The sequence below is a fragment of the Barbatula barbatula genome (assembly GCF_947034865.1).
Source record: "Barbatula barbatula genome assembly, chromosome: 15".
NCBI lineage: Eukaryota > Metazoa > Chordata > Actinopteri > Cypriniformes > Nemacheilidae > Barbatula > Barbatula barbatula.
In genome coordinates, this window is record NC_136778.1 from 4516848 (window position 1) to 4534453 (window position 17606).

Sequence of the window (17606 nt, forward strand, 5' to 3'; positions counted from 1 at the left end):
ATAAAAAGTGAAAAATATAAATTCTTATTGGCGTAGCATGGATCAAGTTTTTCACAATTCAGTGCATGCTTTCATTTAAAGATAATATTTGTAATACAAAATACAACAAAAATACATTTTCTTTTATATTTTAACTTAAATGCTAATAAAACAACAAAAACATTCAAAAATGTGTGATGCATTTTTACCATGTGTTTTGATTTAAGTGTGCCTGCATAAAATGTCAAACTCTGAGCAATAAAATAAGGTGTTTTCTAGGTTATGACCCCTTAAAATGACACATTAAAGTAACCTAAAAATTTTCATTTGCACCACAAAATCTGTCACTTCCTTAACATGATCACAAGTGTCCTCTACAGATCAAGCAAAATTTTTGTCCAAAACACATTTTACAAATGAACTCAAACGAATGAGACATCCTCGTGAGAAGTTAGAGCTGTTTAAAGTATCTTCCCCACACTTCCGGACAGCAAAGGATTTCAAACAGCTTGTCCTCATGACAGGTGAAAAGTGAAACTAGAACAGTTACCTCCCAGAACCCTACCAAGCAGATGTTAACCCCTGGCCCCAGTAACTAATGCTCTGCCAAAAGATTAGGTTATGGGCTTAAAGCAGAGCCGGTCTCTTGTCAGCCCACACAAATAACAAGGACAAGCGGGTAACAGCTTGCGCCCATTTCCATAAGACTGTTCCACGTGCCCGTTCCTTCCACGCTCTGCCCTGTCAAGCCGGGTCTGCGGGCAAAGCCAGCACCGTGGCCAGTGTCAAAAGCGCTGTTAAATCTCCAGCAGCTATTTTCGGATCAATAGCCGAGCCTCACGCTCTCACTTTCTCTCAGGGCTATAGATAGAGGCTGGTGCTGTCTGGTTCAGTCTTGCCCTGTGTAAACGTGGCTAAAAATAGGACTAATGAAATGCAGAGATCGTGAAGCACTTGATTAAAATGAAGCGTTCCAGAGCACAATGAACAATATCAGAATGTCCCTGTTTTGAGATAAGGATGGGCATAATCTATACGTGAGCATGGATACGGCTTGATTTCATTTAAAGATGCTGTTCATTTTGGAAACTGTAAAGCTCAGGGGTGAAAAGCGTCAACCTGAACATTAGAGACCAGGTTCTCTCAGTATCGTCTCAGGGGTAACTAAGGTCACTAACCACATGAAAATACAGAATCTCACATATACAAGAACAATCAATATAGTCCACCAGACTTGATATGTGCCTATCCTTGAAGATAGACATATTAACATATTATTTTAGCTAAAGAAATCTTTATTGAAGTTATGAGTATTACAAATATCACAGTGGCAGTGCTTATAAAAGCTGTGTATTTATAGCATGACTTTATATCCCTGCTATAGGACAAAAACATCGTAGAAATTAAATTGAATGGTAAGGCTATAATGGGTCTCTTCTGGTAATGTTTTGGGTTCTATTGGTGGCATGTTATCAGACGCATGGGAACCAATAGAAATCCAAAACACATATATCGTGTAATGGTTTTAATACTAAACAGACAGTTAGTATTTTGTAATGGAATTAGAATTTATTTTTACTTTTCAGCAGAGGTTACTGTATATATGATCATATTTCATGCAAAAGAGAACTTAAAAACAGATTATGCAAATACAAATGTATACCTCATTACGCATTATATATTTCACCGACTCAGTGCGAAAGGGACATATTGAAAAGGGTAAGTGTCAATCACAGTCTACTGCAACCTGTTTGCTGCATCCCTCCTTGAGTCATCACTGCCTCTGTCGTCATCAAACATCACACTCACTTTTCTCGTCTTCGCTTTAATGCATTCAAGTCTTCAGTTCTCTCTGCTTCAAGAATAACGTCAAAATGCCCATTGATCGCAAATCCGAAGACGATACAGTCCGTTAACCTGTGCATCTGTCTATAAAGCGCACCACCCGCTGCGCCTGTCAAGGTCAAGGAGTGCACTTCAAAAAGTAGGCTAGTATTACAAATCCAATCGGTGTCATCAAATAGCTCTTTCTATGCTATAAAGCAGGTTATTAAATGACACGTCCATACTACATAAAGTGCGCAAGTTTGAAGTGACCATAAACTCTTGTGCATAAGTGATCTGTTTAAATGAACAAGCGCGGAGGATGAAAACCATGTATCCAAAAGAATTATATAGGCTACGTTTGCCTATATGAAATACATACATGTATATTTACTCTGCATTGATTTGACCCATGTCTCCGCACATACCATAATAAAAACAAAAACAACTATAAAAGCATGAATGTACAGATGTATATGATCCAATGGAGGAAGTTTACGTGGCTGTCGGTACCTGTGCGGGATGTGGCAGTCCGTTGTGCGTATCTTCTGCGCGGTGGCTTTGTCTGCCTCTCTCGTCTTTGTGAATCAAGCTCGCATTCCAGCTGCGATTCACTAATCTCATGACGTTACTGTGCAGACGCTCGAGTCACCACTGACCCCGCCTACCGCCATTCAAATGATGTTTGCTCTACCCGCTAATGAAATGCAGCGATGCTGTAACCAACCAATGCTGTAACCAACAGCGATGCTGTAACCAATAGTGTGCTGCTAACATGAATATGCAAATTGGAAAAAGTACGTCACAGGTTTGGCCAGCAGTTGGATGTTGCGTTGCTGTGAAACCTTCAGCTGGTTGTTTACTATGGAAGGCCATTTAGGCAGAAATGTCTTTAGACGTAACGTGTACAGTTATTGCGCCTATAGACGTAATTTCGTGTACAGACGTTAGACGCGTCGATGCGTAATTGCGTGTAGACCCGTAAACCCACAACTTCCGCTGTCAAACTTAAAAGTCACATCAAGAAATGTAGCCCTTACCATATTTAATTTTAGCTACACTTTCCCTTTGACTCTTTTTATTTTGCTTAAAAGCATGGCGAAAATAGAGTTTAATATTATTATATAAATAATTAAATTTATAATGACTAAACATAGTATTTTGTGGAAAAAACTCTGTTTTGTGTACTGGTTAACCAATATCATATGCTGCATTTAGTTTGCATTTCAAAACATATATTTTAACAAAACATATTATTCACACTGCAAAACTCAGTATATACAGTACACTTATAAAACAAGAAGGCATAGGTCAAGCACCAAGAGAACATGATCAAACACAAATAGGGCAAGACTCACAAACCAGCAACTAGGCAATGAATTGCCCTGGCAATGGATTTTTTTGACACTTTAGTCACTTTTCTTAAAAATATTTTTTATGTTTAGGGAAATACCAATAGATGTCACACTATACAAGCGAGATGAGAATTACGCTAAGTGACACTTACGCACGCATGTTGTTCACTCTTCTTTCTGAGGAAACTGAAGAAGAACCAACTGTCTTCAACTATCCTGGTGAACTTCTATCGCTTGCCCGTTAGAGAGCATCCTGACCAACTGTGTCACAGTCTGGTACGGGATCTGTTCAGTTGCTGAGCGCAAGGCACTGCAGCGGGTGGTAAAAACAGCCCAGCGCATCACAGGGACTACACTAGTAGTCCCTGTGATGCGCTACTCATGATGTGCTACTCATGCACTACTCATCTATTGCACTGTAACCTCAATAACTGCATTAACTAATCTACTGCACTGTAACTCTATTAACTGCATCTACTCATCTATTGCTCTGTAACTTCAATAACTGCATTAACTAATCTACTGCACTGTAACCTAATTAACTGCATTAACTCATCTTCTGGACTGCAACCTATTTTTAACTCTTATACTGCACCGTATCTTTGATAACCGCATTAACTCATCCACTGCACTGTTACTTCAACAACTGCATTAATTCACCTATTGCATTGCAACTTTAACAGCTAATAGTCAATAATCTATGCACACTTAAATCACTTGCACTATTGTTTAGTCTAAATTATTATCTGCTCATATTCACCTGTACATTAATGTTCATAGTGTTAATGTTCATAGTATATAGTGATCTGTATATATTGTTCTTAGTACATACCTACTGTCATATTTTCATAGAACATACCTACTGTAAAATATTTTCATAATCCATGCCCACTGTATAATATTTTCTCAATATTGTATTCTGTATTTATTCTAACTGTATATCCTGCACTTGCTAACTGCACTTCTGGTTAGACCTAAACTACATTTCGTTACACTGTACTTGTATATGTGTAATGACAATAAAGTTGAATCTAAGCTAATCTAAGTGGGAACACTGTGAGGAGTAGCAGATCACTTGGCTGTTAAGGGGAAAAAAACTCCACATTATCTGACATGCAAAGATGTACACATTCTTGAAAAACGCGTCTGCAATTGTTAAGAAAATTTCGCAAAGCCATTGCTTTTCCTTGTCTAATTCTACCGCTTGTATTTTGAAATGCTCTCTTTTTCCTTGTCCTAAAACTACGTATTGCTGACGCATCCGGAACTAGGACCATATGCAATGCCACGCTAAGGGCATGTCAGGTTTAAATGCATTATTCATGAATGACACGTGGCCACGTGAGCAATGACATCACGGCTATATGTTTAATCAATTATATGCAAATCCTTCCGTTTTGGGGCTTACCATTGGCTATACCAAAACGTCTATACGCGAAATTACGTCTTTAGGCGCAATAACGCGTTACGTCTAAAGACATTTCTGCCTAAATGGCCTTCCATAGTTTACAGACTGGACGTCGAAATGATGCATCTGACTGAACAGACCGGGTTAACCTGTGATGTAATCTGTTTATTGTAAACTATATATATATATGAAGACTTTGAGCTGTATTTTAAGGATGTTTTGTTTTGTTCTTTCATTTTTGAGAAATTATCACTTTATGTTTCGTCTTTGTATTCCATTGTGATGTATTATGTATCAGTCCCTGAACCTCTAGCTTTTCTGTATGGCCTATGGCTTTTCACTTTTGTACTGTATAAGTAAATGTTTAATAATAATAAGAAAAGAAGAAATAAAAAACTGTCATGTAAACTAAATAAAATAGCTTTAATAGTATTCTGCAGATATAAAAGTAATGCTTTTACACAATAATATGTGGGTAAATGTATGGAGTAGCCCTGCTGTATACAATAAAGAGTCTATTTGCAAAAACAGATAACCCTTTTCTTATGTTTAGAAATTATGATTTTAACGTTGTGTTTTATCATGTAAGTTGTTTTGTTGTTGTTATTATTACGTAATCAAACCAACCAAACATCAGTTTGATTAATATTACATGGAATAATACGTAGTACTTAAAGGGAAGCTCCACCCAAAAATGAAAATTCTGTCATGAATTACTCACCCTCTTGTTGTTCCAGACATGTATAAAAACAAAGAGAGATATTTTAGAATGATACAGTTCAGAAACACCATTGACTGCCATAGTAAAACATTTTTAGTAATTTTTTGGTTCTGTTGAAAACTCATATTAAGAGAAAAATATATTAAGCTTTCCTGTAGGTCAGTGCTTCAGAACTGTTGGTTGCTAACATTTTTCGAAAATATCTATCTATGTTTTTATTCATGTGTTACGGGTTGTTCTTTCTTTGTGGTCATGTTCTTGTATTACAGGTAAATTGGGTGCACCTGATGCTGATCGGGGATTGGGTATTTGAGAGGATCTGGTTCCTGGTAAAGGCAAATGGTTTTCTTTTGTCAAGGGGGCCTGGAACGGTCCCTTTTGTATAGTCGTTTGATTTATGTTTTGTTCAGTTGTGTTACATATTGGTGAATGTTTTGGTTATTTTCTTTAATGAATCTTTAATGAATCTTTAATTAAATATATATCTTATATTTTGCACTACACCTCTGTGTAGTTGTTGTTTTCTTTACTCCGAATGTAACACATGTCTGGAACAACTAGAGGGTGAGTAATTCCTGAGAGAATTTAAATTTTTGGGTGGAGTTTCCCTTTAAGTACTACGTATTATTCCAAGTAATTTTAATCAAACTGCAAAAATTTTAGATTTTGGGTGGAGTATCCCTTTAATAACGTACAGTACTGCAGTGGTAAAATAATACAAAAGTTATTCGAAAAAAGGTGATGAACATGAATGCTTAATATCACAAAAACTTTTGTTACATCACACCACTTTTCGTACATATGCTTTCTGAAGGAATGCCAAGGTTGTGGGTTCGATCCCAGGGGATTGCATATACTTAGAATCAAATGTATAGGTGAACGCCATGTAAGTTGCTTTGGATAAAAGTGTCTGCTAAATGAATGAATGAAATTTGAATTTTGCAGAAATGTTGGAAAACAAACAGTTCCAGGGCACTTTTGACACCATTTAAAAATTTTCAAATATCTTTCTGGTTTTCTTTACAAGAATACTGTGTTTGTCTGTGTCTAAGTTAATAAGTTGGGTTAACGGATTCTTCTTCAAATGTCAGTTATTCGAAAAAAGCGATGAACATGAATGCTTAATATCACAAAAAACTTTTGTTACATCACACCACTTTTCGTACATATGCTTTCTGTAGGAAAACAAGAACAGTTGGTAAAACTAGTAACCATGTCACTAAAACTATATGGTTTGAGTAGCCTAGTATTGGTTACTGTAGTAAAACCACGATTCATGGTTGTAAGTGTCACAATGATCTACTAAACTGTAAATTAGATTATTACTGTAATTTTGCAAACTGCAACATGTTCCTGGATCCAATTCTTTGTTGCTCTTTGAATAACATTTAGATTTTAGGTTAAGGGCTTTATTTCCTTCCAATTTTAGAATTTCAAGTTAAAAGTTAAGTATGAGGCTTGGGATAGGTAATTCTGATCACAATGTTTCTGGACCCACCAAAAAATGGTTATCCTGCCTGGGAAAATCACATGGTTTACATTAAACAATTCAGCACAACACAGGCTCTTTATTGAAACTATAAAACGTTGCCACAGACACACTGCAAAACATCACAAAAGGTGTTTTTCTTCTGAAATGTAAGACACCTGTTATGTCACTTGATTTCGTTTTTCTAACCATGTAAACATTTTATTTTCTCTACGAATTAAGGATGTTTCCATCCAAACACATAATATTGCTCGTAAATCATGCCATCTAATGTGTTAGCCAAAATGAGTGTACACAGATGCAGTAAAGCTCTTACAGACTAAAAGACAGATGTGTTTACAGAAACAATCCTTTTCAGCAATGCAGAAAAGAAGCACTGCTAAAGCAGTGTTTATAGATGTAATAATGTGTTTACATATTTCTGCTTCACAAAAGAGAACCACCACTTAGTTATATTGTCTATAAACCTTGCCCTACTTTGTCCGTTTCAAGTACAATATGTTAAGCTGAAATATATTACCGCAGTCCCATACACACATGAACCTTAATTTACTTTATTACATACTTCTTGAATATGACAAAAGGCTCTCTGTCTAAAAGAGGAATTTCCCACAACAACATGCTTTCTGAAATCTATGCCATCAGTTATACAAGAGGTTGATCCAACAAATCTGCAATTTATATACTGTACGAGCAAATGTCTTAAAATAATTTTTGAATTTCATAACTTTCTGGTTTTCTTTACATGAATACTGTGTTTGTCTGTGACTAAGTTAATAAATTGTGTTAACGCTGATTCTTCTTCAAATGTCTGAAGATCATCCCAGGATGTAAAGTAAAATAAGCACCTTATCTATGCTTGTATCTCACAATACAGGGTCCATCGGGCTGCTGGGTTCCCACCAAATGAAGAGGGCTCTACAAGAACCATACATGTGACATATTAACAAATGACCATAAAAAATTATACATTAAATTATATATATTAAAACAACAATCTTGGTGTTCTCCCAAAGTACACATTATGACTAAAGATTAGGGATGTTACGATTCCCTGTGAGCCAGTTGAAAATCGATAATATGTGACGACGGATTTTAGGGTCAGAGCTTTAGGGGTGCTGAGCCCCACTGCCACCCAATGAGCCCCACTGCCACCACCCACCCTCTTTTCACACAAAAACAAAAAATGGGTCTATTGAAAAATAACTTAATCATTTTAACATTGATTCAACTAACTCCAAAATCCAGATTCTTGTAAAAGACACATTTTTTTTAGAATAACAACATTTCTTACTCCAAGTTTTAGGGGTGCTGAGCTTCTTTTTAGGGGTGCTGAAGCACCCCTAAAAAAGGGGCGAGCTACGCCCATGTGTGACGATTCAAGCCGGTTGAGATGTTATTTGAATCACAATACATGTTTTGAACAGCAGGGACCGCTGTGTTTACTGCAAACTTGGAAACGTGGATATGCTGATATTTCTTAAATGTAAAAAAATCCAAGAAAAGCTAAGCAAAAGTCTTAATTTGTTTATTTTAAGGGATTGTTGTTTGATTTGGAATTGGTTTTAAAATTGCAGTTTAGTTATTTGACATAAAATATTTTTATAAATAATAAAAGGGCTCTTGTTAATTTCAAATTTGTCTCAATATGTAAACAAACGCGAATGAATCGTATCGTGAGATCAGTATCGTGAACTGAGTGACATCCCTTCATAAAATACATAAATGCATGACTCAAATCAGACTCCGACGACTCTAGTTGGTGGGATACATTTTCAAAGCTATTTTTGGTGAGCCTGAGAATCGCAAGAGCAAAGCGCAGGATGGTGCTTAAGCATTAGATTGGGGTGTTGTTGGGTAAATACTGCCATAGGAACACATCTGGGTATTATTAACCTAATGCCTGACTTTGAAGCCATCGCTTTCAAGGCTTATTTAACCATTCTGCATTGGTCATTGGTTATTTGTCGGGCCACTTACCGGTTTAGGTACTGGATCCAGCAGGGTAAATTCAAACTTGTAGAGAATCAGGGCCACAAACATATGCAGCTCCATGATAGCGTACCACCTGTTGACAATAACCAAACAAAAAACCTTATTGGCACTTTTGCGTTAAAAGCCCGCTTGAAGAGTACTATGTGTATTAGTATTCTGGCAGAATATTGCACATAAGATAGCTGTCATTCCAAGCCTCCCTTGAGTGCTACTGAATACTGACAAACAGCAGGCAGAAATTGTAGGCAGAGAGGCTAAATGTGAATGAATGTAGCTCCCGTTTTACATTCAAAGTCTAGATGGATTCGCAGCCATTTCTGATACAAATGCATAGATCACAGGCAGACAATAAGGAGAGGGTGACATTAGCATCACATATTTCTTAAAATAATCAGCCCGGGTAACCTTGAAGGCCGTGACTCATTCGGGGGGCATTGTGTCAATGACGCAAGTAGCCAATCTCCTTAAACGATCAAAATCAAATCACAGTGGGTGAGTGAAATGAAACATGTGGACGTGTCATATTCAGTGTAGTAATTTATGGACGCATTCAGCTAAAGGCTCGTAATTATTACCCTGACCTCTGACTAAGAATCAGCTTTATCATCCTTATGACACTATGAAATTTGAATGCGGGAAGATTGTGGGCACAGATTGAATATGGAACCGATTTCTTTTTAGATGGCTTAAAATTATTCACAAGAAAATGTGATCCAGACTCATTCATGCTCTAATAAAAATGATGTTATTATGCATAATGCAATAAGACTTTTATAAAGTATATCTCCCAACATTCATCTCCTATATCTGTGCAACTTTGCTTTTTTTACACTGGTGAAAAAGATTTCATCATTTTCTTTTAACAATTTGATTAGTTAAATCATGAATTAATTCAAATTGGTCATATCAAGTGTAATTAAACTAACAATTTAAATTGTAACTAATGCTGTAGGCACGAGTTCCCAGCATGCACTGGGGCATGACGATTACTGTTTTAATGTATAACGCTTCCATAGTTGTGTTTGTGAAATAGGGTGGTATTTACATGTGTTAACATCCACATGCGTCTAGTTGAATTGATCACAAATAATTGCACGGCCAACAAGACTGTCCATTCTGGAAAAAACTGAAAGGGCCTACCCCATAATACGGACCTCATATCATGAATAAAACTATAATGATTTTACTTCATGTCTTAATACAAAGTGGGTTCAGATGTTTTGCAGTTTAAATCTCTCACAGTGATAAATGCAGTGTGTATCTGCATCTGTTCTGAAAAGGCTGTGTACAGACTCCAGAAAGGTCACTGGACTGTGCCTCTGTTTTTTTATGTTCCTGTGCAGCTGGGAATGTTCTCCTAGTCTTTATATGGCTCTATTAACGTCATACTGACCATGGCTGCATACTCCCAGGGGCCTGTGTGATGATGTCATCAGCAGGGCCCCAAAGGGCTGAAATATTTAGGGCTCAGCAAGACCTACTGGCAGTGTCTGTATCTACATGGCACTGCATCTTTTTAGAATAATCTTTTTTGCATTTATTTAGGTGTAGACAACCTGCGGGACATGTTCTGGAAATCAAAAGCTAGACGGGGAGAAACATTAAGGAAAGAGAATGCAGACTTATCAAAACACGTTCATACATTTGCACAGCACCATAAAAACATGCATGGGAGATGCTGAAGAAGAAATTACAATGACACGTAGGCCAATACAGCTGTATTGCGCACGTGCATAGACCAACCTTAAAAACATTTTTGTAGGACCTTCGGCTAAATCTACCTCGGATAGACCAATAAACGGTACTGGTGTAGATTGTAGACCAGTAACTTATTTAAAAAATGGAAATAAAAACAAACAATTGACTGACTTCTAAAGCAACGTTCTGCAATTTTTGTTCAACAAGCTAATATCTCCAAATTAAAGTTAAATTGTGTAAAAAATGTCTCAAGAAGATTCAAGAAGGCAGCTGTCTATGGAAAAAATAAAAATTAGTAGCATATAAGATGATACACAAACATTATTTTGTACAAACATACTGTAAGTTTTTCTAACCTTCCTGGGCACTGATTTTTCCCCCCTCCAAATGCCACAAATCCTTCCAAGGGGACATTCTTTTCTAAATCTGCCTTTTCCCATCGTTCCTGTGGGAAGAGAAGTTATATAAAAAATTATCAATGTAGGCGATGGCCAGTCCAGAACACACCAGCCGAGTCCCAAAGGTTTGATTTAATAACAATATATTTACATGAAACTAAGAATAACTCCTAGCGTGATGTCCATCTCTGTACAAATGAGACATCATACTGCACATACAGTATATTAACAACTGCTGTGTAACATCAACAACTCAGAAGAAATCAAAATTAAAGCAACTTTTGAACAGGTCAGGAAGTTCAGGCCACTCGAAACAATTTGTATAATTGTCCAAATCATGAAACCATGGAAAATCCATTTAGATAGCAACTATAGCCATTGAGTGTGTAAAATATTTAGATTCCATTTAAGAGAAAGCAGAAAGTGACCCGAAAAGGCCCTCCTTGAGTAACATTAAAGTGCATTTCTACTGTGAGGGAGAGAGGTTTTGCTCGCAGGGTGGCTTGGTCCTAAAAGTAAATATATATTTTTCAAAAAAAGGCATAAAGATGGAGGGCTGAGGTCTATGAGCTAAAGTGCTTCTTTCAAACCAGGACAGCATTAGTAGACAGGAGTGTAATGGAATCTCTATAGGCGTTTGCCGGATGGTTAATTGTGAAGATAACTGTCAAGCGTTCCTCGAACACATGGACCTATTATTCTTGCTGTAATGGAGCACAGCTGGAGTTTTCCAACATGTTCTGACTAGCGTGCCAGACAAAAAGGAAAGAGAACGTTTTATAGAAAGAAAATACCAATAAAACACATGCCAATTTTGATACAGCAAAGCAAATAAAAACGACTCCTCAAAAAGTGTACAAAAGCATTTAATAGTTAAATTCTTTACCTGCTGGGGAAAAAAACTTTACGAGCATGTGTCTAGTGTCTGTTTTATATTGATTTTGGTTTATAGTGGAATTTTTGTTAACCTCTTCCTGTGGCTGAGGTCATTCAGAAACAAAAGTGAAGTTACTCACAGGTTTGAAATCCTCGGGATCTGGGAAATATTTGGGGTTACGGTGTGCCCAATAAGGAGACATAAGTAGCATGTCTCCAGGTGGGATGATGTAATTCTGAAAGACAGAAAACATGCATAGACGCATGCATAAACACAGTTCTTTGTTAGCCAAGAGCAAGTCTGGTAATGTTTGGTATGTAAATCAAAGGTCAAAAGAATAAAAGACTTTCAGCCCTATAGAATGGTTGGAGCCATTATCTATATACTGCTGCGATCCACATACTTTTTCTGTTGTCTGTAAGCACTTTCATTGTATTTCTATAAATAGCCTGCCATTAACTGCACCTATACCATTTTATTTTATGACTGAAACCTCTTCCTGTCGATTTGGTTTCAGATGCTGCACTCTGTAATATTGTTGTGCATGAACATAAGAAAAAACTTTATAAATCACTGAATAATGTGATGGCTGACCTGTACTTTGAGGGGCTGGACCACTTTACGGGTAATGGCTCCAGGGGCCCTCAGCCGAATGGCTTCCATGATACACCACTTCACATATGGCATCTGCCGTAAATCGTCTTGTGTCACCTTTGTCTTCTCCTTGTCTTAAAGGCAAACAAACACTACAGAGACTGCACAGCCACATTGTTTTAATGTGCGCTTCAGCGAAGAACGCTTAAATCTTTCATATGAATCAGGATAGATTCTTGTCTAAAGCCAGCATGAAAACACATCAAAAGCCAATATCTCTAGTTCAAAACTGTGATTTTAGCCCGTTCCAAATTACAAACAAGTTTAACATTGCTAATCTGTTGGATTAATATTTGACCTTCTGAGGTTGACAATCAGCATTTACTGAATGTCAAGCACCTTCATTCAACAAAATATACTTTTTTATGAATGATTATTGAAAAGTGGCACATAGTAAAATATTACTTTTACTTTGCCAATATTCAACTGATATTAGCAGCTAAATGAAAACAAAGTTGGATTAGTTTCATTCAGATGCAAATGCGTAAAGTCAGATAAAATGCAGTGCAAGGCCTATCAAACTTGTGCAAGTTTGCTGCCCTCTTGTGGATTTGGCCGGAAATGCTAGCATAACAGGTGTAAAGTCGTGTGTTACAAGTAATAATTATGCTAAGTTTTTTTAGTTATTTTTTTAATATACACATAAAACAAATTTGCAGACATTTTTTACCTTGGTTTTGGATGGCATCTCTGATCTGATCCATAGCGGTTTTATATACTCCAGGGTTTGACAAAATAAAGGCAACGGCCCAAAATGTTATCTAGAATGAAGCAAAAACTTTGGTAAAATCACGTGACGTGTGCTGTTCAATTATAATATTTCTTCAAAGTTCAATTATAATATATCTTCAAAGTAGTGATATAACTCTGGCTTACTGGTATAGCATTTGCGAGAGACGCCCAAAGCATAAGCACACCATAATTGGGCAGATATTTGTCTGATATCGAGGTAACAAGATGCTGTAGTAAAGTCTAAGAAGAAATAAGATCGGGATTAGTTTGGCATTAAACGCGGTGTTAAATAATGACCAGGTACAGTTTTAAAATAACGTCATGATGCTTTACAATTTCTGTTTCTAATACGTAAGATTTGAATCTATTTAATAATGTTATAGATTGCTGTTAGTAAAAAAACAAATGAAATCAATTGCAAGAGTTTTGTAAAATACGTCAGTTTTTGTCCTTGGTTTCAAAATGTATAGTAGCACTATTCAATTTAGTATATTACCTTATTACCATTCTCACTGGAAAGGGTCTCCTCTGCTTTAATAATCATATTTCTCAGCAAAGAAATAAGCCACTGCTTTGAGTTTCCCCATTCCCTTTAAGAAAGAAAAACTAATTAAGACAGATTTACATTTACATTTATGCATTTGGCATACGCTTTTATCCAAAGCGACTTACATTGGATTCAACTATACATTTGTATATAAATTGTATTATCACAGCAACTCATCTATGGGAAACATCACAAGCGATTTTTGACTTGTTTTTCAGTACATATTTCTAAACATCCTTTGGATACTCCACCCAAAAATGAAAATTCTGTCATCATTTACTCACCCTCAAGTTACAAACATGTATACATTTCTTTGTTCTGTTGAGCACAAAGGAAGATATTTGGAATAATGTTAGCAACTGACAGTTCTGAGGCACCGCCAACTACCATAGTAGCAAATATTCTTGTAAAACTTTTTGTATGTTAAAAACAAAATATTTTGAGGAATTTAGGAAAGCAAACAGTTCTTGGACACCTTTGACTACCATTTTATATTTTCTGATAGTCAATGTATGATGTCCAAGAAGTCAGTTGCTTACATTCTACAAAATATTGATACAGGTTAGGGGTCTTTAGAATTTGGGTGGAGTATCCATTTTACACAAAATTAGACTTAGATTCTGTTTAGATCTTATTCTTAACCTACTTGCATTTTTTGTACACATTTGTCAAAATTAGAAAAAGAGAAAAAAATACTAATTTAGGATATATTTTTTGACTTTTCTTTTCATTTAAAGTCATTTACTTTTTAGAATCGTTTAATCTGGAAATCTTTTTCTAAGCTCACTGTGACACATAGCCTACTTCAGGAACATGTCTGGAAGCTGAGATCCGTATTCAAACCCTTCATCGTAGGTTGTGAACTTATCCAGAAACTCCTGCTTGGTAAGGGTGCTGTTGAGGGAGTTACATCGGCCCAGTAAACTGCTCATTACGGCTGGATACATAACACTCCTGAAAAAGAAGACACCGCAGCATGATTTTACAAACTTAATTTGTCATGAATTTATATTACTGATGTTATGGAAAATTATACTATTATATGAGCATACACAAACATTGTTTATATGTGAAATTATTAGAACTATAATTCACAATTCTATATTAGGTATGCAAAAAATGTGCAATCATTACAGCACCCAAAGTAAATATAAAGCACAGAGAAGGTTATCAGTCCTGACTCACATGTTTATACCATAGACAAGAATAAGATAACATAGAAATGACCTAGAAATTTGATACTGTCTACGTTTTTTCCTTGAAAACACACATTTGTTCTATGTTATTGCTGTAGTGCGTTCAATTATTTGGCTATACCAGTGGCACAGAGATGCACAGAAAAATTCAGCTTGAACTTGTTGCAAAATGTCCAAAGGGGATTGTCAGCACAATCTAAATAATTGATGTCAGGAAAGACTATACTTGATTAGCTCATTTAGCTGTCCAGATCCTTTGCTCCCTAGGCTCTCTAAATGGTCATTAAATTCTTCACAGAGAGGTCCAGAAAGTATCGCTGTGTTGCTTGGAGTAAGTCTGCTCTTGATAACGGTGATACAGGCAGGGTGGCACTCAAAGAAACTTTCCTTGCTGACAGAAGCTGGACAAGAATGCAGAAAGGATAAACACAATTAATAACATTAATAACAATAATCACATTACACATACGGACATCCATGATGTCCAGTCATATACTCTGTTAATGAAAAGCCATTCAGGGACGGCTATAAATCAGGTAGAGTGTGTAGTAAGGTCGAGTTTATTAGACAAATCTACACCTTTACTTGGGAACTTATTTACAATCATACTTAACATTAAACTGAACAGAAGCGTTGTACCTGTATTGTAAACAGGCTCTTGCACTGCTTGCTCAAAATCAACACTTTTGGATGTAAAAAAAGCTTTGAAGTCTTCATTTAAGGTTAAAAATGTGAGTCGCTTTCCAGCTACTACAACAGTAAAAACTGGTCCATACTAGAGGAGAAGAAAAATAACAGACAATTACTTGATTAAACGGTACAAATGATGTCATTGCTAGTTGAAACATTATAACATCTTACAAAAAGCTGCATCATCAGTGGAAAACAATAAAATAACCATAGAAACGAAAGGACGCCTTTTCTCTTAAAACCTCTCATTTGGTTCTCAGCTTTCACAGATCTGGCAAAGTGAGAGCAGCAGTCACAAAAACAACAAAAATTTTGTCAACAGGGCCACTGTGGGCAGCTTGTGGATTCTGCCCTAGTTGCATAAATTAGTTGGTCACAAAACACTTTTAATAAATATATACAGGCCACATGAAAATATGTGTAATATCGAAAGGTTATATACGGTATAGGCCTATGGTTACACAGATAAGGCATAAGGCTAGTCCCAGAGTAAAATGAATGTGTGACCTGTCTTAAGGAATAATCGACGACGGGCAGTTCAAGTATGAAAGGAATACTTGATGATGGGGTGTGCATTAACTTTAGAATAATTGAACGGCTGGAGTCAATTATTAAACTTATACCACGGTCAGCACATGTGTTTAATTTCAATGTTTGTCATGTTATTTTCTTTAAAATGCTGTTGATGATAGGACTACTTTCATCTTTTGCAAGCTTGACCACTGCTATCTGGTGTGTGTGTGTGTGTGTGTGTGTGTGTGTGTGTGTGTGTGTGTGTGTGTATGTGTGAGAGAGAGAGAGAGAGGGAGAGAGGGAGGGAGGGAGGGAGGGAGAGAGGGAGGGAGGGAGGGAGGGAGGGAGAGAGGGAGGGAGGGAGGGAGAGAGGGAGGGAGGGAGGGAGGGAGAGAGGGAGGGAGGGAGGGAGGGAGGGAGGGAGGGAGGGAGGGAGGGAGGGAGGGAGGGAGGGAGGGAGAGAGAGAGGGAGGGAGAGAGAGAGAGAGAGAGAGAGAGAGAGAGAGAGAGAGAGAGAGAGAGAAATCGCGCTCACACTTGCGTGTTCGCAGTAATGTTACAGTAAAGCAAGTGTTAATAAATGATGTATTCATTTATAAAATCGACATAAATATTTTTATTTAACTAAGGCATAGTCTTTAGCTATGCTGTGTCTGTTAAACCGGGCCTAATTAAATTTATTATTGTTATTAAGTAGGCTATTATTGTCCGATACGATTTTTAAATACTGTACATAAAACTCTATGACATCTATAATGAATGAACGCCTATGTGCCACAAATAAAGTATCTATCTATTTATCTGTCTATTTTATCTGTCTGTCTATACACACACACACACACACACACACACACACATTTTTTATTGATTGACTTGGTAGACAGCTAGATTTTGGGGGGCAAAGTTTTACTCTTAGCCTGATAGTCTATTCATGCAGAGGTATATAAACTGATACATACTTTGGCTCTGGCTTGCTGGATGAAATGCAATGGTTCTTTTCCAAATTCAAAGGCAGCACCAAACCAAGGAATCCATCCTCTTATGCATGGAGGCGCGTTTGGATGACTTTTACCAAGGAGAAGATTAATAGAAATAATTAAAAGAGTTACACACAAAATTAAGGTAATCCATTCCATCGCAACCCATAGACGAGTCCTTACACGCAAAACTCAGACGCATCTGACGAGCTCGATTCCTGTATTTCCACATTGATGGCATGACACTAACTCCTCCCACCAAATACTTAAACCCCCCACACCTAAATACGAACCCTGAATGTTGTAACATGGTTTTATTTGCATTATTTCTGAGTTTTTAAAACTAGTTCATATGATTGGGTTTCTAATGTGGCGTATACCTTACATAACACATGTATATTATGTAAAGATTTATATTTTTATATATATACACGTCTGAATGAATTACAACTGATACAAAGAATTAAAAAAATAGAAAAAAGTTGTTTTTGAACCTACACGACTTTATATGCCAAACGATGACGACACGTCTATGACGCCACACTCCATCCGG

At 36.7% G+C, this 17606-nt stretch overlaps 2 protein-coding genes across 2 annotated transcripts in view; both read right to left on the reverse strand.

Moving 5' to 3' along the window:
• The window catches only part of rcan2 (regulator of calcineurin 2), a 50801-nt gene extending 48382 nt beyond the window's left edge, over positions 1–2419 (reverse strand). Inside the window, exon 1 of the mRNA XM_079475273.1 lies at positions 2317–2419. The gene's annotated coding sequence lies outside the window, so the exon portion shown is untranslated. The remainder of the gene's footprint in view (positions 1–2316) is intronic.
• Positions 2420–6825: 4406 nt separating this feature from the next.
• Positions 6826–17257, reverse strand: cyp39a1 (cytochrome P450, family 39, subfamily A, polypeptide 1). The gene is made up of 12 exons (XM_079475245.1): positions 17036–17257; positions 15513–15648; positions 15100–15274; positions 14482–14631; positions 13627–13720; positions 13275–13370; positions 13069–13159; positions 12339–12472; positions 11884–11979; positions 10826–10914; positions 8757–8844; positions 6826–7694 (listed from the first exon to the last, which is right to left on the reverse strand). Exons 1-12 carry the CDS (start codon positions 17210–17212, stop codon positions 7626–7628), a joined length of 1395 nt encoding a protein of 464 aa, XP_079331371.1. The 5' UTR covers positions 17213–17257; the 3' UTR covers positions 6826–7625.
• Positions 17258–17606: the final 349 nt, after the last annotated feature.

Excerpts from the sequence above, each read along its gene's own strand:
- cyp39a1 (XM_079475245.1), bottom strand. The coding sequence starts at position 17,212 with ATGGAATGGATTACCTTAATTTTGTGTGTAACTCTTTTAATTATTTCT. Across the intron at positions 15,649-17,035 it reads TCCAGCAAGCCAGAGCCAAA|TATGGACCAGTTTTTACTGT; the intron begins GTATGTATCAGT and ends CTTCTCCTCTAG. Across the intron at positions 13,160-13,274 it reads CTCTCGCAAATGCTATACCA|ATAACATTTTGGGCCGTTGC; the intron begins GTAAGCCAGAGT and ends GCTTCATTCTAG.